At 38.2% G+C, this 22,442-nt stretch overlaps 4 protein-coding genes across 4 annotated transcripts; 1 reads left to right on the top strand and 3 right to left on the bottom strand.

The window, feature by feature from the left end:
- Nucleotides 1-534: 534 nt before the first annotated feature.
- On the bottom strand, nt 535-7,075 carry LOC119897783 (serum paraoxonase/arylesterase 2-like). Its single transcript, XM_038711738.1, has 9 exons — nt 6,915-7,075; nt 6,725-6,795; nt 6,587-6,642; nt 3,253-3,415; nt 2,855-2,981; nt 2,445-2,648; nt 2,275-2,356; nt 1,331-1,459; nt 535-1,156 (listed from the first exon to the last, which is right to left on the bottom strand). Exons 1-9 carry the CDS (start codon nt 7,064-7,066, stop codon nt 995-997), a joined length of 1,146 nt encoding a protein of 381 aa, XP_038567666.1. The 5' UTR covers nt 7,067-7,075; the 3' UTR covers nt 535-994.
- Nucleotides 7,076-8,166: 1,091 nt separating this feature from the next.
- Nucleotides 8,167-16,780, bottom strand: LOC119897782 (casein kinase II subunit alpha-like). Its single transcript, XM_038711737.1, has 15 exons — nt 16,644-16,780; nt 15,810-15,901; nt 15,462-15,538; nt 15,194-15,322; nt 15,009-15,120; nt 14,798-14,899; nt 14,646-14,696; nt 14,490-14,549; nt 14,264-14,347; nt 14,047-14,157; nt 13,783-13,884; nt 9,817-9,917; nt 9,557-9,705; nt 9,351-9,440; nt 8,167-9,013 (listed from the first exon to the last, which is right to left on the bottom strand). The coding sequence occupies exons 4-15, from the start codon at nt 15,292-15,294 to the stop codon at nt 8,898-8,900; spliced, it is 1,179 nt and encodes a 392-aa protein (XP_038567665.1). The 5' UTR covers nt 15,295-15,322; nt 15,462-15,538; nt 15,810-15,901; nt 16,644-16,780; the 3' UTR covers nt 8,167-8,897.
- A 125-nt stretch (nt 16,781-16,905) lies between these two features.
- On the top strand, nt 16,906-19,834 carry LOC119897785. The gene is made up of 7 exons (XM_038711742.1): nt 16,906-17,583; nt 17,697-17,755; nt 17,865-17,897; nt 18,049-18,096; nt 18,625-19,083; nt 19,178-19,216; nt 19,323-19,834. Exons 1-7 carry the CDS (start codon nt 17,576-17,578, stop codon nt 19,370-19,372), a joined length of 696 nt encoding a protein of 231 aa, XP_038567670.1. The 5' UTR covers nt 16,906-17,575; the 3' UTR covers nt 19,373-19,834.
- Nucleotides 19,835-20,075: 241 nt separating this feature from the next.
- Nucleotides 20,076-21,572, bottom strand: LOC119897786 (transmembrane immune signaling adaptor TYROBP). The gene is made up of 5 exons (XM_038711743.1): nt 21,079-21,572; nt 20,955-20,975; nt 20,723-20,866; nt 20,573-20,640; nt 20,076-20,456 (listed from the first exon to the last, which is right to left on the bottom strand). The coding sequence occupies exons 1-5, from the start codon at nt 21,113-21,115 to the stop codon at nt 20,400-20,402; spliced, it is 327 nt and encodes a 108-aa protein (XP_038567671.1). The 5' UTR covers nt 21,116-21,572; the 3' UTR covers nt 20,076-20,399.
- Nucleotides 21,573-22,442: the final 870 nt, after the last annotated feature.

Genomic DNA, 22,442 nt, shown 5'->3' on the forward strand with positions numbered 1-22,442 from the left:
TAGTTTTGGTGTTTGTGAATGCGCTGCATTGCTTCTGCCACCCCGTGGTGACTTTCAGTAAGTCTACATAAAGTTTTGAAGCTGAAGTAGTAGAAGAGGATCAATACCTTTTCGATGGTTCTTCCTTGATGTAGTAAAATAGTGGTATTTCAATAGCAGAGAAATCTCATTTGCTTTGGTTGTAAGTGGATAAAATCACTGCAAGTTGAACTACTTCTCAGCATCCTACTGATTCTCTGGCTGCAGCATACATAATACAATTATAAAAATAACTGCTTATTGCTTCATACCTTATGCTTATTTCCTTTGACTTATAGACACACATTTGTGTTATTGGAGGGCGAGTCCCCAAAACACAAAAATGCAGCAGCAGTGGCCCTGAGGGCTCAACACTTATGCAACTTCAAACAAAAGTTGGAGCAATACAATTAGAACCATTATATCTACCTCATGATTACTGTATGAAAGCTGGATGGGGTATTCCATATTGGCATCACAATTATTCCAATTAAAAACTTTGCAGCCACCGACAGATATGGACCATCAAGCTTTTATTTAGGGATCTTAATCACACTCAGTATGTCAGCACACCTTAGAATACAATATTTGGCCCAAAAGAACAAAACATGATAAGCAACTGACATTTAAAAATATATAAAAAGCAAAGCAATTATATGATCTTTTTACATTTGATTGAAAAATATTGTTTACCTATTTCACAGTGGTTCAAGTATCCGGGCAGTTAAGTAACTTCTATGTCTGACACAATTTGCAAATATGCCGTTGTACCCATGGCTCATTACTTAGATTTTCTTGGTCTATTATCAGATCCTGTCTAGTACAACTGTGTGAAGCATTCCCCCCACACACAACAAGTCTTGTAATATCCATGTATACCATCATTCAAATCATCACTGCCTGATTGAGAACATGGCAAAGTGGTAAATCTTGATCTCTTCTCCTTACTGAAAACCATCTGTCAAAGAGTTATTGCCTACTTCAAATCACAGCAGATTGCTTTATGGAACACACTGCCAATGAGCAACTTCCCCCCATAGGTAGCTGCTACAGAGGAGCCCATGATCACATGGCCGTTGTCGGCATACACCTGAGTCACCACTGGCTGATAAGAGTGAATGTTCTTGATGTTGATGACCTAAGAAAACATTATAATGAGAAAGAAATAATTATAACAAGGTGTAAATATTGCATATTATCAGTTGATAAGGTAAGCATAATATTGCAGATATAGAATTATAGACTTTAGTCTGTTTTGTAATGATGGCGGATCTCTCACAGTTTACTATCTGGTAAAAGTGAAGGGACAAACCTCTGATCCAGGTGGGTCCTTGGGGTCGAACATGAAAGCTTTCCATGCATTAGGGTGACAGCCTAACCACAGGTCACCAGTTTCAAGGTCAACTTCAACATTGTCACATAGTGAATCCACAGCCACAGACTGGTAAAGGTCATAGATAAGGTTATAATTCTACATTCATCATGGTTTCTTGATTACCTGAAATTACAATTCTAGCACGTATTTCGCCTATTGTTTTTCCGTCAATGTATATTGGTTTTGAAGCGCTTTAACCACATAATATTTGCTATTTGTGCCTAATCTTATTTGTCTTTCAAAGTAAAGACTTTGAAATAAAATCCACTTCCAGTAAAGAAGTAACTGTTAGTTGCCATTTTCACCTTACCTTAATCATTGCACACAAATCTAAAAAAACATCACAATTAACATTAAAAAGGTACAGGAAATTTAAAAACAAGAAATACTCAAATGGAGTTTCCTTTAAAGGACACTTTCTTTTCATTAAAACTCTGCATTTATTCTGAAAGTAAAGTCAACTCCAGCTGGTTAACAATTCAGCGTTAGCATTTGTTGACTTCAAGATTTTTGTTTCAAGATGATGTGATCATATTGTGTTATTCTTTAACTAAATTCTGACGTCTAAATAAAATGATTCCAGTTATTTAAGTTTGTTGAAAGTGAAAAATCCTGTCCCATACAGTGAAACTCAATTTAACATAAATTGGATTCTTGATGGCATACATCATCCCTAATATCAATATTCCCCAGCCCTAATGTCCTCAGAAATGTATTCATAAGTACTACACTTCCCACACCAGCATTGTGTAGTATAATTTTTGTATAAAAATAACATCATAAGTATAAAATGTTATTTTATTAATTCTCCTGAAGTATACTAATTCATCTTGAAATTAAAGCAGCGCACTTTCATCTTGCTGAAAATTTGAGTTATTTACCTTCACAGAGACCAATGCATTGTCTTCTTTCCGCTTGAGCACATGCACATTGTGGTCAAATAGGTCTACCACATATATATGCCTATAAATGAGAAAGAATATTAAAATGAAGAAACTCAGACCTCTGAAGCACGAATGACTGCATGCATAGCCCTGCACATCATTCTTACCTTTTGTCTGGTGAGATATTGATGCCATTTGCAAAGTAATACCCCTCAGAGACCACTTTTACTTCTTCAGGACTGTAGTACACAACGTTGGTCCAGGGCTGAGCCAGAAGAGGCTCCACCAAGCCTTTAAAGATCTCATGTGTAAAGTAGTGATCATTGGTTGCATAGAAGCTTTCAACTCCCACTGCAACAATATCGTTCACACTGGAAAGATAAATCATAATTGAACAATTATTTTATTATATACACAATAATTAAATTACTAATTACACTATGCATATATTTCTGTATAAATACATTACATGGGATAGTTTTACAAATATTGTTGCAAACTGACCATATGCCCCTATTCAGTAAATCTCAAGTGCAGTTCCTGGTAGGTACAATTTAATTTTGTCACCAAACTGTACCTGTAGAGAAGCTCATGTTTGATGGTTTTCAGATGCACCAGGGAGAGGGAGTCCTCAACAAATCTGAACAGCTCTACTTGACTTTTGTGTTGAGGATGATTGACAACAAACAGGTATATTGTGTCATCTGGAAATGAGGAAAGCATTATAAAAAGTATTTATTTATTTGCAAAAACCCCAAAATCTTCAGTAGTTAAACTGTCAGCTGAACTGAAAATGATTTTTTTGTATTGCAAAATGTATTCTTACTGTTAATGTAAATCTGTTGATACATAAAATTATAGTTAAATCTGGAACAAATTCAAAAAGCTGGAAAAAAAGCCACTGGGGTTTTTGCCCTTCAGGTGCCATCTCGTAGAGATTTGTGTGCAACCACACTTGGTGGTAAGTGCTTTTACCACTTGTGTCGGTGTATACACTGATGCCATGAGGGTTGAATGATTCCAGATCAAAGTTTCTTGGCATGCGCAGCTCCACTGGTTTCATCCGAGGATCTTGCATATCGAGGGAGAAGATCTTTCCTGTCTCCTCCGAGGATGGCAGCCCAGGATACTTCAGACCCTTTTAAAAATATACTAAATTATACAGACTATAAAAAACATTGCACAATAAATTATGATGCCATACTTTGAGTAATACATGTGGACAGTGGATTGGAAAGGATGCAGCCTCAGATTTAGGGGCATTGTATAAGAACTTTTCTTTTTCTGCCTAGTACCTAGGCTAAATCTACAAAACCTACATGTTTTTATGCAGTTGAAGAGATGCTGGTACATATTAAGAGAAAAGCAGGCAAACCAATTGACCTTTATAGAAAGTTCATGTGGTTTATAGTGGGATCAGGATGGATTTATTTACATTTTTGGAGATCACTGGAGGAACTAAACAAATAAACATTAAGGCTATGTAGAACATAACAATAATAGATCTGCAAAATCAGCAGATTAGTCCACAGACAGAAAAAACCTGGCAACCATTTAATCATATTTTTTCAAGCAAACATGCCCCTAAAAAGCTGTTGAAATGCGAGTATTTCTTGCTTTATGGTCATTGTACATGGAATATATTTGGGGTTTGAACTGTTCACCTTAAAAAAGTATTCTGTGGTCATGTAGATTTGAATTAATGTATTAGATAAAATATATTCAATATGATTGTGTTTTTGATTTTGAGGCAAATATTTAATTAAATTTCAAATAAAAATATTTGGAATAAAATCCACCCATTGTTAGTTAAATAAAACATAAGCATTATATTTATCTAATCCCAAATATAGAGAATATTGAGTGAATTCAAATTTATGTAATCAGCATGGCGAGGAAGGGAGTTTTTGTTAAAATTAGCTAATAAGTCTCCTGTTTGTTTTAAATACAAAATTTACTTTGTGAATCATGTTTTTTTAAATGTGTCTGTTTAGAATATAGTGGTTTTTGTTGGCAATTGTCATTCTTGTGGTGTTTTTTTTCTATAAAGTATATGGTTTACTATTGAAACCAGGAGTGAAGTGCCTGTTTTATTTGATAAGTTCGGCTGCACTGATCATTGACCAATATATCGAAAGCAATTCTCTTGTATAGGCAAGTCTACAAGCAAATGGCATTTCCTTTGTGGTAGTGATGGCAAATTTGAGTCTTTTGACAGACTCGTTCATTCAAATCTCGTTCATTAAAATGAACCAATCTTTTTTTGAGTCATTTCGTTCATTTGAACTTATTGTAGCGCTGCAGCCCTCTAGTGGGTGATTAAAAAACAGCGCCGTTCTCAAACACAGAAGGCTACCTGGCTTGCTTTATTTGACAAAGTATAATGCACAAATTCACCTCTTGACTACTGTATATTATCATTATATAACAACAAAACCAAATTCAAACCATGTAAAAACCACAGAAATATGTTGTCAATATGTAATCACCACTACTTCGGCTAAATCCTTCCATTTTCACAATCTTTCCCGAGTATACAACCAGACCAGCCATATAGGCTTATGTGTATAATTACTCTCATTATCTCTGAAGTGCTCATTCATACAGCAGCCTAACGTCCCTATCCATGAGTAAAATATTAATATCAGATTTGCAGTAAATATATTGAAGTAATAAGCTTGATACACTATATGAATAAACACACTAATTAAAATTCAAGCAATTTAATAATAATCTGGATCAAGCCACCAAGTTCTTAAAGAACTCCAGCACAGAGAGTGGAACAAAGAAATAAACACATAAACGCAGAAGTTTGGCAGTTCTGGACGCAGAATGGGCCACATCAGGTCCAGATTCTGCAGACAGAGAAACAAACATGAGCACATCACTCTCAAACACTGCAGGTTGTTCACCAGTCACGAGCTGTGAAACAACAGCACGGCTCTGTTGATAAATAAAAAGGAAAAGTTACATTGCGTTCTCTGGCGGACCGGATCAGCTGTTAGCTGTTTACAGGGATAACGCTAACGTTGCTACGTGGCTGTGTTTTAATGTTTTAATGACCGGGTCTGTTTGTTTTGGAGAGGGGACTACCTCTGAGGTAATTCGGCTCCAGGTAGAACCCTGTCAGGGCTCTGAAGTGGAGCGGACCCAGAACAACTCTCATTAGCTGTAATGTTAAACACTAGCAGGACTAAAGTTACGGTGCGGCTGTGTTAAAACTATAACTTCACTACATGCGCAACATCACTGCATTGTAATAACGTTATGCTTTATAAAATGTCACATAATTAACAAAATAGCTATATAATGTCAGTCCAGTGACTGTTACCTGACAGCCGACCTGCCTCTCATTCTCCGGCGCTGGCAGTCACTCAGCCTGCCAACTGAATGAAAGACTGAGGAGGACCCATGTGAGCGGTGAACAACTCAAACATACCCACAGTTGAGAGTCGTGAACTAATCAATTCTGTTTCCTGTGCTGATGGAGCCCATGCAGCTGGTGTGTGACGAGTGAACGTAGAGTCCAAGATCCATCACGCATGCGTGAAAATGAACGAATCCCTCACTGAGACAACCCATTCCTCCTGAGTCATATACGCGATTAGGTCTTATGAACAAAACTTTCTTTGAACGACACACTACTACTTTGTGGGGGGGGTCGGCTGCCCCCATGCAATCTTCCTTATATGTAGATGATTAATACTCAATTATATATCGTTGATATATAGAATTAAATTAATTTTCATCAGTACTATTTACACATTAGGGAGTTTCTTTTTCAAATCAACTCAATATTTTTGTTTAGGTTATAATTAATTCTGTACTGTTTTCTATTTGAATCTACTCTTTAAATGGATAACTATTAAGGGTCTCATTTAATTAATATTTATGTTATGTTAATACCAAACATTGTGAAATTTAATTAACAATATTGCTTGTAATCTGTTGCCTCATTTTTATTGAGTAGATATGGTGTATCTTTTCTTACAGTGTTGGCCAGACAAAATAGGACATTTGAACATATAACTTGGACTCTTAGAGACTAAGGACATTTTATAGTCTAAAAGATTAAATGATTAAATGTTACAAATGTTAAAAACATAACAACAATGTTAGTTAGGGTACACAGAAATGAAATAATGAACTTTTTAGTAGCCGAACAGACTAGCCACAGGGGTGGTTTTACTGACAGGAAAAAGATTACTTTGTTGAGTTGTTTTCTATTGTATGTTATGTTTGTTTAACCTTTGCAGGGTAGGCCTACACTTGGCTGCTCTTCCAACTCAAAAAAAGTAGGCCTACTTACAGTGCTGATAAAGGCAAGCCCGTCTCCAAGGATCGTTATATCCTCTGAGCCATGATCTGAAAGCGCGATAGTTGCACAAGTTAATTTTGCTCCCTGATGTTCATCTCAAGTCTTTCCTCTGGCGTTACTTTAGCCTACCCAGATTTTTGAGTGCGACACAGTTGGGGAGGTGATTCTGGACCAGCTCCCTTGAAGCGAAGGTCCTTCTCCTGCAACGTTGCAGAAGTTACATTAGAGCAGGTGGGCCGCAACAGTTTTTTTTCTCTCTCCAACAAAACTAAATAAACTCGGAAACAATCAACATTATTGGGGTCGTTTTCTATTTTACCTGAAGCTGATAATCCTTTCTCCGAACAGCACCGATAGGGCCGCTATTACAAGCGAGATAAAGACTAGCTTTCCCATTTTGCAATCGCGACAAGAAAATTTCCCGAACAATTGCTTCTGCTTGATTACTGAAGCCGAGGCATGCCACAGCATGCGCGGTGCTGCCTTCAGGACTATCGGAAATATAATAGCATATATGTTGATTTACGTTGACACCTTGTATTCTTCGCATTGCTACATTTCCATCTTACATGTACAAATACTTCAATTAACTATACTGAAAATCACGTCTTACAGTTTACTCTCTGACATAGGCCTACGTTCTGATTTACGCAGGGCCCGCCTTCTCTTACAGTTGCAGAAAGAGTGGCCCTATATTGGTATCTCTTGGCTTATAAGATAAAATGTATGACATGTATGTTTATTGTTAACAATAAGCCCACCGACAACAGAACACGAGACATTTATACGCGTGAGTTCCAATGTACTAGAAGCACCTGAATGCAGCATGAATCCATATTGGCAAATTGGATCTAAAAACAGCTCTAATGCTACAGTTTCAGATGTCTGCATAAAATGTGTGGATTTAGCCTGCTCTAGGTAGTTAGTTGAAATAAAATTATTTTATGATTGCTGCATTCATTCCATGTATAATCCTTGTGAGATCATAGCAGTAGCCTATTGTCCTCATGAATGAGCCTGTGTCTGTAACTGACATTTGACCTCTTGACCATAGGGATAGTTGCATATGTAATGGCAGGAGTCATCTCTGTGTGTAATTTTAACCTTTGTGAAACCTCTGGGAACAACAAGTTTAGTTTTTGGCAATGCCTGGTTTGTAGTAGCCTTCATATACGAGTGAAGCACTCATTTTTATATACAGTCCATGGTTCGGAGTCTAATATGGTCTGGTGTGTACATGTACCCCTCACATTCAGCTTTTATTTTTCTCAAGCTGAAATGTGTGCATGGTGCCTCCCTAATTCAAAACACTATGGAGAAAAGGATTAAGGATATATGCACTGCACACTCACTTTGTTCAAGATAACCAAAATAGCAGAGATGCAAATATATGACCACAGAACTACAAAGCTGGGGAATCCACATTAAGTCATTTGGTGCCATAATTAATTCAGTATCAGAGGAAAATGGCCTTGTGGGAAATGCTGACTATGCTGTTTTAGTTCCCATATAGGTTGCCAATGCAACCAGTCAACAGAGGGTATACTCAATAACGTGTAGTGCCTGCAAAACCCTGTTTAAATTGTTTATTTTTGAAGTTGTTTTTGTAGGTGATGACTCCTCCCAACGTAAAACAAAAAGTTACAAAATCGTCTATATAATCAAAATCATGTGTAAGAGACTTCATAAAAAACAAACATGAACACATACATAGACATATAGAAGTGAAAGTAACATAAAATTGGCAAACTATTGACCCTGTGATAACTCAGCATTGGGTGCATGCAACCTGACAGTCACTGTAGAATATCTACAAAAGTCCAATTAAAGAATTATAGCATCTAACAACTTCAAAACACCAACAACTCCTGCACATTACATCGTGTGCAACCAGCGAGCACTGTTAGGTGGGGCACACCAGACTCCTGTCTCTTGTTTTGTGAAGTCGTGTAAAGGTTCACAGTGTAGTACAGCAGGATCCCCATCAAACAGTTTCAAGCAAGACTGTATATTTGAAACATACAAAATAAATTTTATTATCCATTCTCTTCATGTCTACATCTTATTAGAATTTCTAGACAATGGCATTGTCAAATAACACCCAAATTAATTCTAATAATCCTGACAGGTGCAACAATACATTTCTGTCAAGTCCAGGTGTCAAAATATAACTGAATGTGAAAAGCAATTTAAATCTTCTTCTGTTATTTTCAACATAAAAAGGGGAGCCATGGCCCTGGGCCGCAGTGAGAGCTAGGCAGGACATGGCCATGAGCACACAAACACAGGTGAGGAAGTGGCTTCAGGGTTGAGCCCCAGTGGCTGCTGGGACTTGTGTGGCCAGAGTGTTGGGAGCAGAAATGACGGGTGATCCAGCAATGTTAGCCAGTGGCTGTGAGGAGGACATTGAGGTGATGCCTAGGAGAGACGGGGGGGCCTTATTAATCATTTGGTAATGGGTCATATTTACATGTCATCTCAATCTGAAATTAGAGTTATAACTTTGACTGCATGACCATTTTCAGATGGACCGCTTAACAATTTGACAATTTCTTTGGCTGTAAATAAAGTTAGATTTCTAATCTAAAGTCAGTCTGACTATGAATTTTATTTTCTATGCAGCCTTTCACAATCTGAGTTTTACTTCTGATGCAAATAAGAGATATAACTTTCTTCAATAGATTATGAGAGAAACATCTAAAAATGTAGACTATTCCTTTAACCGGGGTCATTTATTCTGGGCAGGAATACTCACCAGCCATCATACTTGAGGAGCTGACTGGTGTGGAGCTGGCAGCCATCCCTCCAGGAGTGGCCCCCCTTCCCTGATCTTTAACGATGGGATCTGAGAACAAAAGGTGGATTTGAGCGCTTCATAAACAAAATCCATGTGTTAACGCAATCAAGCCAAGATGTAGACAGGGTAATAAAACAAACGGGGAAAAAAAAAACAACACTTACAGAAGTAGGGATGATCCATGGCCTCTCGGGCTGTGAGGCGGGCTTGATGGTCATAGCGCAGCAGTTTGTCCAGGAAGTCTAGAGCCTCTGTGCTGACCAGGTGCTGGTTCTCACTGTGCACAAACCTCTCCCACCTTTTGCGGGAGTGTCTAAAGAACAAACCAGCGATCAAGTATTAAGTGCATAGGTATTCATTAGTCAAAATATTTACCAAAAAACATTCAGCGATGCTTCAAAGGTTGAACAGCTACAGGTTTTACCTTCCGAGGATGTCATTGAACCGTGGATCCAATTCAATGTTGTACTTGTCAATGTAGTCGTACAGGTCCTCAGTGCCTAGCACTTTTGCAATTCGCACAAGCTGAAGGTTAAAAGAAATATAATTTCAATGATTACAAGAGTACAGTTACATTTATTCATTTAGCTGACGCTTTTATCTAAAGCGACTTTAGATCTTTCATTCTCTACAAAGGCCAATCAGAAAAGCTGATCAGATGATGCAATGCGCCCAGGTATATTAACATCCACCAACTGATTTTATTGAATTTGCAGAGAAACAGAGAGAGAGGTTTATTTGTGTGTTAGAAGATGCGGGTGAAAAAAATCCAAGACACAAATTGTTTCTTTTGGGCGACTTTCTAAAACAAACCACTGCTGACGAAGAAAGTCAACAAAGCAGACACATGCTCTGTTGACTTTCACAGGGAGAAAGAAACAGAGGGGGGCAGGGCAAGCCAAAGTGTGCGCAGTGAGAGACAGAGGTGCAGGTGTGTGCAGAGAAGAGAGAACTGAATGGGTTTAAGTTGAGTCTCTAAGACCCCATACACACTACTCCGTTTTAAAATGAACATGATCTTCATCCACAACAGCGTTTTAGATGCACATCAGAATTGATCTCCGCCTGTATTAAAATGACTGAAAACGCACATGTAGTGGATAAGAAACATGCCTTTGGTATGAGAGACCCGTGTTCAATTCCCCACTGTGACACATCCAATGTGTCCCTGAGCAAGACACTTAACCCTTAGTTGTTTCAAAGGCGTGCAACCTCTGACATATATAGCAAATGTAAGTAAATGAATAAATGTAATGTAAAGTAAACATGAAACCGATTGTCTATTCCATAGTTACAGAAGATTTGGCGAAAGAATAAAGTACTACAGACAAAGAATCACACCAGATTTTATTATTTGCATTGACCAATAACTTATGAATGTGACATGGGAGTTTAAAGTGACTGTTGCGGTGAAAAACAGACTGGGAGTCGTCGCAAAGTAAACGGCGACACGCACAGTGTGTACAAAATATTTTAATAAAAATACCAAATTGAAAACTCTGCCAGTAGCAATGTGTTTCTGCTTTGCATGGCTTATAAGACTCAGATAGCCAAACGTAACGTCTGCGTCATCGTTTCTGAAGTCCTCAGTTTTTGCCTGTCTTCACTAAAACGCTACCCGGAGTTTTAAAACGAGAAATAGGGTCAGCAGCGTTTTCAAACTTCTCCCTTTTAGGCCTTCGTTTTCGCTGTTTTAGTCTGGACGGTAGGTGGATATGTAGCAAAAGGTCTCCGTTTTAAAACGGACGCATTAGTGTAGATAGGGCCTAAGAGAGAGTGAAATATGTTGCCTGCCAACTTCCACCTCTTAATTTTGATACTTAACATACATTTTTAAAAAAAAGCTAAACAATAAATAGAAGGCTTCCCCTTCCCCCCCGTGATCAGTATTGGTTGATACTGCCCTATTTTCACATATTCTAGGGTCAAAATGAACAGTGGGTACAACATGTTTTGGAATCCGTACATTTGTGGCCTTCAAAATTACATCCACAGAAAGTTGTTCTTTTTGCCACTGACAGGCTTAGACTCTTATACCAGATGTCTGGCAACACCATGGAAATATACCTACGAGTGACACCTGGTAAAACCCCCTCTTGTGAGAGGAGAGTTGCTGCAGTAAGACGCCAGTGGAAACATTACTCAGAGTTGGAGGAGTTTGTTGTGTATATAGAGGTTCGCCTCTCCCAAGATGTCAGAGTGAGAATTGTCCTTGAGCGAGACTTCTGTTTCTGGTTAGAAACAAAGGGTGTGACCAGGGCCCTGTTTCAGAAAGCACGCTTAACAAACTCTGCGCTTATCCCTGAGCTCTGGGTTGACTGAGCCTGAGGTGGGAAACTGAATTTCCGGTTCCAGAACAGCTGATCAGAATAAGTTCAATCAACTCTGACTATGTTGAGCCTGATTGAAGCGTGTGCGTGGGGATGAAAAAAAGCCATCATCAATGGAGCTTGGATACTACGATTCACCATGGCAACGGGTCAATAAAGGCAGATCCTCCATTTTAATCGGGTGGAGCTATAAAAATGAATGCTGCCAATGCGGGCTATGATTGGCTCTAAAACGCAGGAGTGGAAGAAGGATCAATGCGATAAATGTGTTAACATTATTAGGCTACTATACAGCGTTGCTCATTCATCATTTTCATCATTCATCAATTTCCTTAATGAATGATAAAGTGCTAAAGCCCATTACATTCGATTTTAAATAAGAAGGCTGTATTTATTAAGCTGTAACCCGACGCGACAAAATGCCGGTGGCAATCGGCTACCTGATTATGAAAATAGGTATAGATCAAATATAAGACACAGTTTACTCATGAACCTGTGACTGTAAAGTCAGTCACACCCAGCAGGTTAGCCTATTCATTTTTTTTGTAGTGGAAAATGTGTGTTAAAGTCTATTTTACATTAATAAAATCTTGCTCATTTTGTATTTTATTAATGCTGTCAAAACACATTCAGACTATCAGCAGCTAATAATGAAAAACTCACTTTTAAACCTTATTTAGGCCTAGGTTTGTTTCAGCTGCACCACAGTCATCCTCACTCAGAAATATTCACATTAACTTCAGTTGATAACTACAAATGTTCCAATCAGTGCGATTAGCCTACAATATTTTTTTTTTAAGATGTAGGCCTAAATGCGTTCCGATATGTGCTTTGGTATCGACAGAATGAATGACGAAATGAAACTGTGCGTCAGAGAGCTGCCTCAGGCTCTGAAGAAGGGGAGGAGTCAGAGAGAATCTGACGGTTTTCCAACTTATCCTGAACCTAACCTCCTCCCAAGGAGGTTAGGTTCACAGCATCAGTTGCCGGAGTTACTGATCTAGGGATTATCTGATCTCACTCTCTGAAACAGAAAACCCAGAGTTTCCCTCATCTCAGGCTCAACATACTCAGAATTTTCACTAATCCCCCTTTCTGAAACGGGGCCCAGGTGTTACTTGTAGGTATCGTTTTCCATGATGTTGTCATTCACCTTGTATAACAGTCTGAGCCTGTCAGTGGCAAAAAGAAGCACTTTTGGACGTAATTTTGACAGGCACAATTCTCCCCAAAGGAATACGTTGCAGCCACTCCAGCCAGTTTGCAGCTGCCAGCTGAAACAAACTACTGCACAGATCCCAAAACATTTTGTACCTTCTAATCATTTCAGGATTTGTGAAAATGGGTTTAAAAGTACCAAAATGACCCTTTAAGAAGATTATTTTATTATCAAACTTAACTGAATCATTGGACATCCCACTGTAATTGGAAGGTAACATTAAAAAGGACTTAACTATGTTGGATAAGTTTCATTTTGATAACACACGTCCCTTTATTTAACAAGCAAGCATGTCGAGTGTACAGTAATTAATTTTTAAAAAAGTCTACACCATTTGCCTGATTACTAGATTGTGTATCTATAGAATTGAAACACCACATTTAAACCATAGTGACACATAGGCTCAAACACAATCCCAGATAAGCCCTGGAATAAACTGGAAGTGCTGTGTTCAATTTTACAGTGAAGGTAGGGAAAGCCAACACAACAACTGACACCATCCATGGCAGTAAAACATGTTATGACCTGTGTCCACTAGTACAATCTTACATTTATCTTTTACCCCTTTCGTTTTACATTCAGCACACCAAACTCCCTAAAAGTTAATAATAAATGATTACCCTCATTCAGTAACTGCTGAGATACCTTTAAGAAATACATAAAATCCCAGGTGCTCCAGCAGAGCTGCTATGTGGCGAAATATTGGGCACGAGGACAATGTGGTTTGACTGTGTAAAACTAACAATGCCATGTATTATGCAGCCCCAGACACTGCTCTCTTTAGACCACAAGTTTGTGACCACATAAACAAAAGATGGTAAAAAGACCCCATTCATCATACCTGATCGTAGTTGTCATGACCGTGAAAGAAAGGTTCCTTTCTGAAGATCATGCTGGCGAGCATGCAACCCAAACTCCACATGTCCAGGCTGTAGTCGTACATCTACAAATAACAGAGAGGTGTCGAGGTTTGAACTGGTTTCATGGCTGCATTTAAAACTCTGTCTTCCTTAAATTAATAATATAAAATCCTAAGTGCCATTTTGACCAATGTGTGTAAAACTGGAATGACTAGACATGTAGGGGAAGAGTATAGAAACCTCACCTGGTAGTCTACCAGCAGTTCAGGTCCTTTGAAGTACCTGGATGCCACTCTCACATTGTATTCCTGGTTTGGGTGGTAGAATTCGGCCAAACCCCAATCGATTAGGCGGAGCTGCAAGTTTAAACAATTTAGTTGAGTGCAGTTTTGAAAATTGGAATTAGCGGATGTCGCAGCAGAGAAGACGATATGAGAAAAAATGGTCAGCATGAAACAATACCTTTCTGTGTTCATGATCAATCATTACATTGTGTGGCTTGACATCTCTGTGCATAATCCCCATACTGTGGCAGTAATCCAGAGCCTATCAGGTAAGGTGGGGGGAAAAGACGTTAAGATGTTGAATTGATCAAACCAGAGCTTGATACATTATTTCTGGCAAATATTAAATAACCAATGCAGAGCATAAAGTTAAGAAATCAAGTGTACCAAAATCTGTTTCTTACCTTTAAGATTTCGTACATGTAGAACCGTATGTCAAAGTCAGATAGGGTTTGATACAATTGCTGTTTAAAAAAAAAAAAAAAAAAAGTATGAGGCATTTGGAAAAGGTCATTATGAGCATGTGCCCGGGTACAAGGATAAAAAGCACAAATCTTTACCTTGAAGTCTGTGTTGTTCACATGTTCAAAGACAAGAGCGGGGGTTCGGGACTAAAGAGAAAGAGAATACATGAACATGTGTATTTATGCATGAAACCTTACACACCCACAAACCCAAAATTGTCACAGTACAAAAAGGAGAACCAAATTACCACTGGATCCTTGACGATATCTAACAGCGAGATGATATTTGGGCCACCCCTCAGATTTTCCAGGATCTTTATTTCTCTCTTGATTTTCTTTTTCTTGACCGGCTATGAACACATATTAGCCTTGTGAGGTACATGAAATGTCCACTGAGGTGACAAAACAATGACAATTTTTTTGCAAAACATATAAATAATCAATCGACTATCTCCATACCTTCAGTATTTTGACGACCACTTTCTCGTTGTTTGTGATGTTTATGGCTTCAAACACTTCACTATATTTGCCTCTTCCTAGTTTTCTGACTAGCTGATAGTCATCTTGGTTCCTATAAAACAAAAAAGCCTTGGTGAATGACGCTGAGGTGGCTCACCCAACAAATACAACTAATGCCAACTTACCCCCATTCAACAACATGGGACTCATAGTCCCAATATTCCCGAGGTCTCTGTGTGTTTACATCAGGGTAAACTCGAGAGCGACTTGGAACAGGGCCAGACATATTCTACACCGGATCTTCTCTAAATCTCCTAAAACAAAAAAAACAATTTCAAAGAGTGTTGTTACTAAAAACAGCAAAATTAAATACAAGGGAGTAAACAGTCAATTCAACCATAATGCTAGAAATAGGTGATATAAAAAGGTAAATGTATTATAAGGTAACAATACCTGGGAGGTTCCCTCCAGGATGATGGTGATAGATGAATCGGAACAGGAACAGTTGAGATGCCTTTATGGTAAGAAAGCTATATGGGCATATAGACACAGTCCAACCATTCATATAAGTTCAGCAACATGTGTAGAACTGAGAAATGTTTATAAACGATTAACAGGCATTTCAAGAGTTTCAAATTAAAACAGCTGTTTTGCACATGCTATGGGAAGACAACAAACAGTGAAACTAACAAACTAAAATAGCAATAAGTTATTTAAATAACAGACATTATCTACTCAAACTAAATGATTGATGTCTAGTGTGTCTAACGTTAAATACGGTAGCGTGTGAAATTCAGAAACCTGAATGTTAAATGGGGGCATCCAACCAGTCTAATCAGGAGGTACAGGGTTCAATACAGTCATCACTGGGGGCTACACCACGGCAGTATGTCCTGTTGAAAATAGGCAGAAAGTAGGTTAATCAAAATCAATTCTATCAATTAAGCAAACATGAGAAAACTGTGTGAGCTAACGTATGCCTACCAATCCAGATAACATTAGTAGGTCTGCGATAAATTATATGGTTTAAGAGAAGTATCCTATCGACAATAGGTCTCTCTGGTACGAAACAACAGTTCAGTTACTGCCAGTTTGCCCGCTAAACTAGTACTTTGATGAAAAGGTGAGCGTACGCACAAACCCCCTGTGGCTGAAGGCCCGCACAAGTGCAGCGGAGCTAACAGCTAACTTGGCTATCAAGCAAACCGGGCAGCTGGTTCGCTGCTAGCGAGTTAGCATTAGCTGGTCAACAGCAGAGGGAAAAGCCGGCTGGAAAGTCACAACTATCTTTCGACCCCATTGTGGGACTGTAAAGGGGGGGAAATAGACAACCCGCGTCAAAATAGCCAAGAAACAATTCTACTGGTCATTATTACTGTAGAGTTAAACAACAAGCTTCGACAAAGATATTTCCTAAAGCTAGGAAGTGCTAGGCTAACATGCTAGGGGAGTGAATAGCCTGCTGGCTGGCGAGGAAACTGACTGCCAACGCCTTGAAAAAGCCTCCTAGAAACACTGTGATCGAACAGTAGAAAGCCATCACGGGTGTTTCTTGTTCCCAGCTTTTTCTCACATATGAAACACTCAACGGTAGTTCCAAACCCACGACGATTTGTGGTTAAATAACACGATTACCTCTCAGCGATGTTGGGACGTCAATATGGCGATGCCGTGGATCAAGAGCTTAACGTTAGTGCGAATAGCCTTTCCCGCAGAGGGCGCTCTCCTTTTTCTTGTTCATGGGGGAGATTGTAGCTCCCTCTGCCACCAACAGGTCTGACTGAAGTTAAAAACTTTAAAGTGTAACTTAAAGTCACACATGTCATGTTTTTTTTAGTTATTTAAAAAAATGTCTGCATGCATGTTTGACTACCACAGGGCCTGGTATAATATTGTTGAGGGCAGATATTGAGTGGGAATACATAGCCCCCCCCCGCCGCCTTTTTTTGTACATAGTAGCCTACAGAAGGCACACACGAGATTGCAATTAAAATAATTTCCAAACTCACTGGGCTCACCTGATTACTGCATTCCTGTGGTCTCCATTTCAGGTTATTTCTACAAAGAGACATTTCTAGAGACTACTGCTTAGTAGGGCCTGTTTTAAAAAGGTCTTTGTTCAGGTAAAATATAGGGTTCACTTGGTAAATGGACAATAGTGAAGTAGTGACAGAAACAATGCATGTTTTGTGGCATCATTTTAAAGGCTGCTCCAGTCTGGAGCATTTTCCTGAAGTAACAGATTACCTGTAATCAATGCATAATAGAGATAAAGCCTAATTCTTTCTGGGAGTTGGAATGTGGAGAACATTTCTTTTCATCTTGAATTGATATAATGAATAGACCCTTGTAAACATATCCTGTAGCCTAATTGTTGCTCTGCAAGTTAAGCACTGTTAAACACATAGAAGTAGTCTTTGCAACTCAATCTGATACATCTGGTCAGAATAATTAGCTAGGGAAAGGCCTATGAAAGGTGAAAAATCTGGATATAAAGCAGCAGTAGATAAAAGCCCACAGCACCCTTGCTGACAAACAGTGGAGACAGCTGGGGACCAAAGTCAACAATGAAGCTGTGAGTTTTCATATTTTGTCCAACAAATATCTGTCTTTTCAAACATCTGTCAGTGAAATGTATTTTATTTGCCAGCTACAAATGACAATTTGAATTAATTTTATTTGTTTCAGCTTTGTGTCTATTATACTTCTGCCATTTGCAAGTATGGTTGTAACAACCCCTGTCAGAGGTAAACCAATCTGAAGAGAGAAAAAATAATCAAATGTTGTTTTGAGCCTACTCAAACTTTGTAATGCACATGTAAGACTTATTAAATTATTTTTTTCTTTCTTTTCAAGCCCAAAGACAAAATGTATTAAGTCTCCTAAATGGTGAGATCATTTATGTCATTTATATGTAATTTTATGGGTTTTTTTAACATGCAAAATAGACATAGTACTGCTTTTTGAAATCAGATGAATGATTGTTTAAATCACTACTGTGAATCTTAATCACATAACCTGTTCATTACCGTTGTTTTAGATGCACTTGCACCAACGACCGAAAAGACCATACCTGCAATCATAACAGGTCTGTGAATCAAAATGATACTATCAGATATACTGAGATAAATTCATTTTTAAAACAGGCAGGTCCATATGAACAGCTCATCTCACATCCTCGAGTACTTTTTGTTCCTCAAGAACAGAAACAAAGACCAGTTCATGAAAGACAAAAAACAGAACAACACATACAATCTATTGTTTATTGTTTGCCTTAATCTTCAGGGTGTAGTGTAGCAAGCACGTTTGACATTATCTGATCTTTACCATATACATCCAACCCAGTTTGTATCAGCATGTATTTTCTCCTGCTGCAGATTATAGAAACCCTCCAAGTAAACCTATGAAAGAGCAAGATTCTGACATTTTTGTGCTTTTTTTCTGTAGAAATAAATAAATACACACATCAAAATACAAAACAGCTGTGCATCTATTATGCTTATCATCAGTAGACTTTTAAATCTAAATTGCAGCAAACTAATTTACAGATTTGTCAGAGGCAACACACACAACATATTGATGCAGATGTTGTGGCCACAACTTTTACTTTTCCCAGATGCATTAAAAGACAGCCATGAGATCGTGATTCCTAACGCTGTGGAGAAAGATAAGGCACCATCAAGGAGGAACACAGGAGTAGACCAAGACAATATGAGGCCGATGGATATGAGCAGCAGGCTGGTTTGGGACCAGGGGAGCAGAGAGCACAGTGGGCCACACAGGCCACACCAAGCAAGCAGAGAGCGGACTGATCTTAACAGTGAGGAAGGAATGATGGTGTATGCTCAGGAGGCTGAAAATTTGCCAGGAAAGCAAGTTATCCATTTAAATGAAGACCAAGTGACTGACAGTGACAGTCTAGAAACTATTGTCCAAAGAAAGGCAACACCAGGAAGAGCTAATGGATTAAATGGTATGTTGGCCCCAGGCCCAAGCAAAAAACTGCTGGATTGGGATAGTTTGGAAGAAAACAGACCTGCTCCAGTGGGCAACAGAGGAGATACAGACTATGATGGTGAGACCATATTCAAGACATTACTTAAAACAAAATCCAAGAGTTATGTTCTGAACAATCAAAGACTGAACAAGTGATTTTAATATTCCCACAGAAACCAGAGAATTTATCAGCTCAGAAACTTCTCCAATTGGTAAGAACTGTTTTTTCTTCCCCTCAGTGAATACTGTAACGGCAATGTTTGATTCCCTGAAAGACCCGTCATTTTTTGTAATCCTCTTTCTCTTATGTGCTTTTAGCACCTCCAGAGCACATGCCCCGTAGCTTGTCAGTTCCAGCCAAGAGCTGAGCCTCCTGACGATCATACGAAGGTCTGTTTCCTCAGCATTTGAATCAGACAAAAGTTTTGTCAAATGCTTATGTCTCTGTTCACCCAGCCTGGCTTTGGAAACAACTCCACGACATGCTGTTAAATACATGTTTACCACATAATGCACATTTAAATGCGTTACATTTCATTTTTATCTAATTAGAAGATGAAATGGTTTCCTAGATCTTGCTTTGTTGTTCATCTGGCATGAATGTAATGTTGAAAACCAGTTGTTTTTTCCTCTCTTTCTTTAAGATTCTATTACTTCCTCATAATGAGTCAGGGTCCGCTATCTGTTGAGTCATAGGAGGCAGACATGCTGCATCCAAATACAGTTGCTTCTGGGACTTTTTCATCCAATTTTAGATTTTTACATGTATTGTTTTGGTATGTGATCATGTGAACAAATTTAAGAAATAAAGAGGTTTTGTGTTAGGCTTACTCATGGTAACTGGTTATGGAGTAAGCTGCTACAGTGTGAAATTTAGTACGAAGATTGTGGTGTAAAAATGTTAGAAAATGAAATCAGAAATGAGCACAACAATAATTTTTGATGATTTTGAACATAATCTATCTGAGCTGGAAATGCATTGCTTTTATCTCAATATACAAAGTCTTTGTATGTTTTCATTGTAATGTGAATTTGTGTAAGTCATTTCCTGAAAGAAAATGTTAAAAAATGCATCTTTTTCATTTCCTTTGTTTTATTCTGTAGTTTATTTAATTTATAATTAGTTATGTACAAATACATATTTTAAGACATCTTAAGATTTACAAAAAACACGGATGTGATACAGCAAACATCTCATTTAGCACAACACAGTACTCCATTTAAAAAACATAAATCAATTACATGCAAAATACACATATCAGCTGTTTGTTATTACCTATAATGCTGCAGGAGTATACGTGGCAAAACAGGATGTGTGTAGAAGAGTGTGGTGTACTTGTGTAGAGAAAATAATTACAGACAAGCCATTGTTGGGATTTTTATAGTTCCTTTGTTTCATTTCCTAAAGTGCCGAAGCTCACTGTACACATCTGACTGGACTCCATGTAACTCCTACAAAAAGTCAAAGCAATTCATCACGGAAAGTCCAATATGTACGGTAAATTTGATTAAACGATTATCATATTTTTTGTCTTTGTGACTTAAATTATAACACAGTTCTGCTTTACCTGGTAGGGGGATTCTACGACCTCTGTTGCCATTTTCTTTGATATTGACAATGGTGGATTTCTTTTTCCTGCAAACATTTTTAAAAGTGTCAAGTTACTGCCCACCGACCACCCAGCATACTCACAAATACACAGAGAGGTAGTGCTCACCATCACGAGATTCCCATTCCCTCTTTCTCTTATGGTGAGTTGCGAAGCAGAAAACAGAAATGGTGATAAGGATAGTCAAGATAATATCAGAGGCAATAATGCCCATTATGGACCCCATATTTATAACATAACAGGAACCACACTCTGTGAAAGAGAGACGACAAAGGGTTTTAACATGCAGCATCATGTTCCAGCATCTCACACGAGAAAAAGATTTAAGAAAGCTAGATACCTTGCTGTCCTTCTGCAGATCCTGAAAGACAGAAGAGTTGATAAACGTCAGGTAGGCTATTAACTACAGTTTGAGTCATTGCCACAATCATTCACTGTCAAAACACACGTAGTACACCACTCACCAAACAATGAACCCACAATGCAAAGACCGTCAGACATCTTCTTGATGTTGGTTTCTAGTAAAGGAGGAAATGAGAAAGAGAGGTTTAGGGCCACCGGTCCTTCTGTTCTCTTTCAAATGGCCGTGTTCTCAGACCCATAAACAAGATGCTGGAAGACAGAGGTGGGAGGGTGCACAGATAAACTGTCCACAGGCAATCTGGCAGTGGCGTGAGGGCTGTCAACATGTGACTGAGTGAAGGAGGAGGTGGGAGTCCACTGAGAGAAGAGGAAGCTGGTGTTTCTGTTTCTTCTCTGTAATGTCAAATTCATGTGAGGGTCTCATATGAACAGAACTTCTTCCACTCTGTCACATTTGATCATTAGAATTCAGGCCTTTATTTTGACTTTTGAACAGCATAATTGTTCTTTAATTTAACTTGTCCACGGGATACTGAGATAAGCATCTGTACTATTTCAGGTCAGTTTCATTATACTTGCAGTTTCTGCTGAAGTACATGCGATCGTATCTCCAAATAGAACATTTCCTCATGACCTGTGGTTTGCTGTAGGCGGTTGGCCACAGTCACTGCTACCTAGTCTGTGAGCCACTGTTAGACCACAGGTTTATCTCTAAAGATGCTGGGTTGTCAGCGAAATGAAAGCATGTCTTTGTTTTTGTCAAAGAGACCTTTATGTTTCATAAGTTTTAAATGGAAATATAAACAGTACATAGTACATTAAGTTAATTTAATTTGTAATTTCATATGTAAAAAGTTCCATTTTAAAACATTTAGAAAATCAGGAATGAAAGACCATTTCATAAAGATGAGGCTATAAAATTTATTTAAAGGAAGACAGCTATTTATCAAGCCAGAATTTCTTAAACAGATTGTTCCAGAAGCTACTGTAGGTGCCTCAATAGCAAAAGCATCATCCCCTCTAGTTATATATTTAGATATAAATGTCATGAAGCAGTAAGATGAATTGGAGCCTTTTGACTGCATTTTGCTTTGTAATAATAAAGCACTATGTATAAAAGGTTTGTGAGAGGTAACTACTGGCTTTATTTATGGTTAATTTATAATGCACTAATACTTACAGATCATTTATAAACCACTTTTGCGTTGTGGTGGTTTGACCTCTGTCCTTCTGTGAAAAAAACAGCTGTATAGCAGCTGGACAAAAATCCACTTATTAACATTTATAGTTATAAACTTGCTGGATTGTTGTAAAAAAAAATAAAAATAAAATTATGACTTAATTAATTAAACTCCAGACCTTTTATTAATGACTCACCAGCCAGATTTCTCCTAACCTGGGAAACCAAAAGGCATTCTTATAATTAATCTAATGAATTAAAACTTGAAAGAACTAGCTGGGCCTC

Source organism: Micropterus salmoides, unplaced genomic scaffold (assembly GCF_014851395.1).
Source record: "Micropterus salmoides isolate LMB-PRFRI ecotype aquatic unplaced genomic scaffold, ASM1485139v1 Ms_hic_scaffold_11, whole genome shotgun sequence".
Lineage (NCBI taxonomy): Eukaryota > Metazoa > Chordata > Actinopteri > Centrarchiformes > Centrarchidae > Micropterus > Micropterus salmoides.

Coding starts and splice junctions, on each gene's coding strand:
- LOC119897785 (XM_038711742.1), top strand. Junction 19,084..19,177: donor AGGAGATACAGACTATGATG/GTGAGACCATAT, acceptor ATATTCCCACAG/AAACCAGAGAATTTATCAGC. Junction 19,217..19,322: donor CTCAGAAACTTCTCCAATTG/GTAAGAACTGTT, acceptor ATGTGCTTTTAG/CACCTCCAGAGCACATGCCC.
- LOC119897783 (XM_038711738.1), bottom strand. CDS start 7,066: ATGCTGTGGCATGCCTCGGCTTCAGTAATCAAGCAGAAGCAATTGTTC. Junction 2,982..3,252: donor TGTATACACCGACACAAGTG/GTAAAAGCACTT, acceptor CCTCATTTCCAG/ATGACACAATATACCTGTTT. Junction 2,649..2,854: donor AAACATGAGCTTCTCTACAG/GTACAGTTTGGT, acceptor TTATCTTTCCAG/TGTGAACGATATTGTTGCAG.
- LOC119897786 (XM_038711743.1), bottom strand. CDS start 21,115: ATGTCTGACGGTCTTTGCATTGTGGGTTCATTGTTTG. Junction 20,867..20,954: donor ATCTGCAGAAGGACAGCAAG/GTATCTAGCTTT, acceptor TCTCTTTCACAG/AGTGTGGTTCCTGTTATGTT. Junction 20,457..20,572: donor TCGTAGAATCCCCCTACCAG/GTAAAGCAGAAC, acceptor GACTTTTTGTAG/GAGTTACATGGAGTCCAGTC.
- LOC119897782 (XM_038711737.1), bottom strand. CDS start 15,294: ATGTCTGGCCCTGTTCCAAGTCGCTCTCGAGTTTACCCTGATGTAAAC. Junction 14,900..15,008: donor TGGTCGTCAAAATACTGAAG/GTATGGAGATAG, acceptor ATGTGTTCATAG/CCGGTCAAGAAAAAGAAAAT. Junction 14,158..14,263: donor TTGATCATGAACACAGAAAG/GTATTGTTTCAT, acceptor TTAAACTTGCAG/CTCCGCCTAATCGATTGGGG.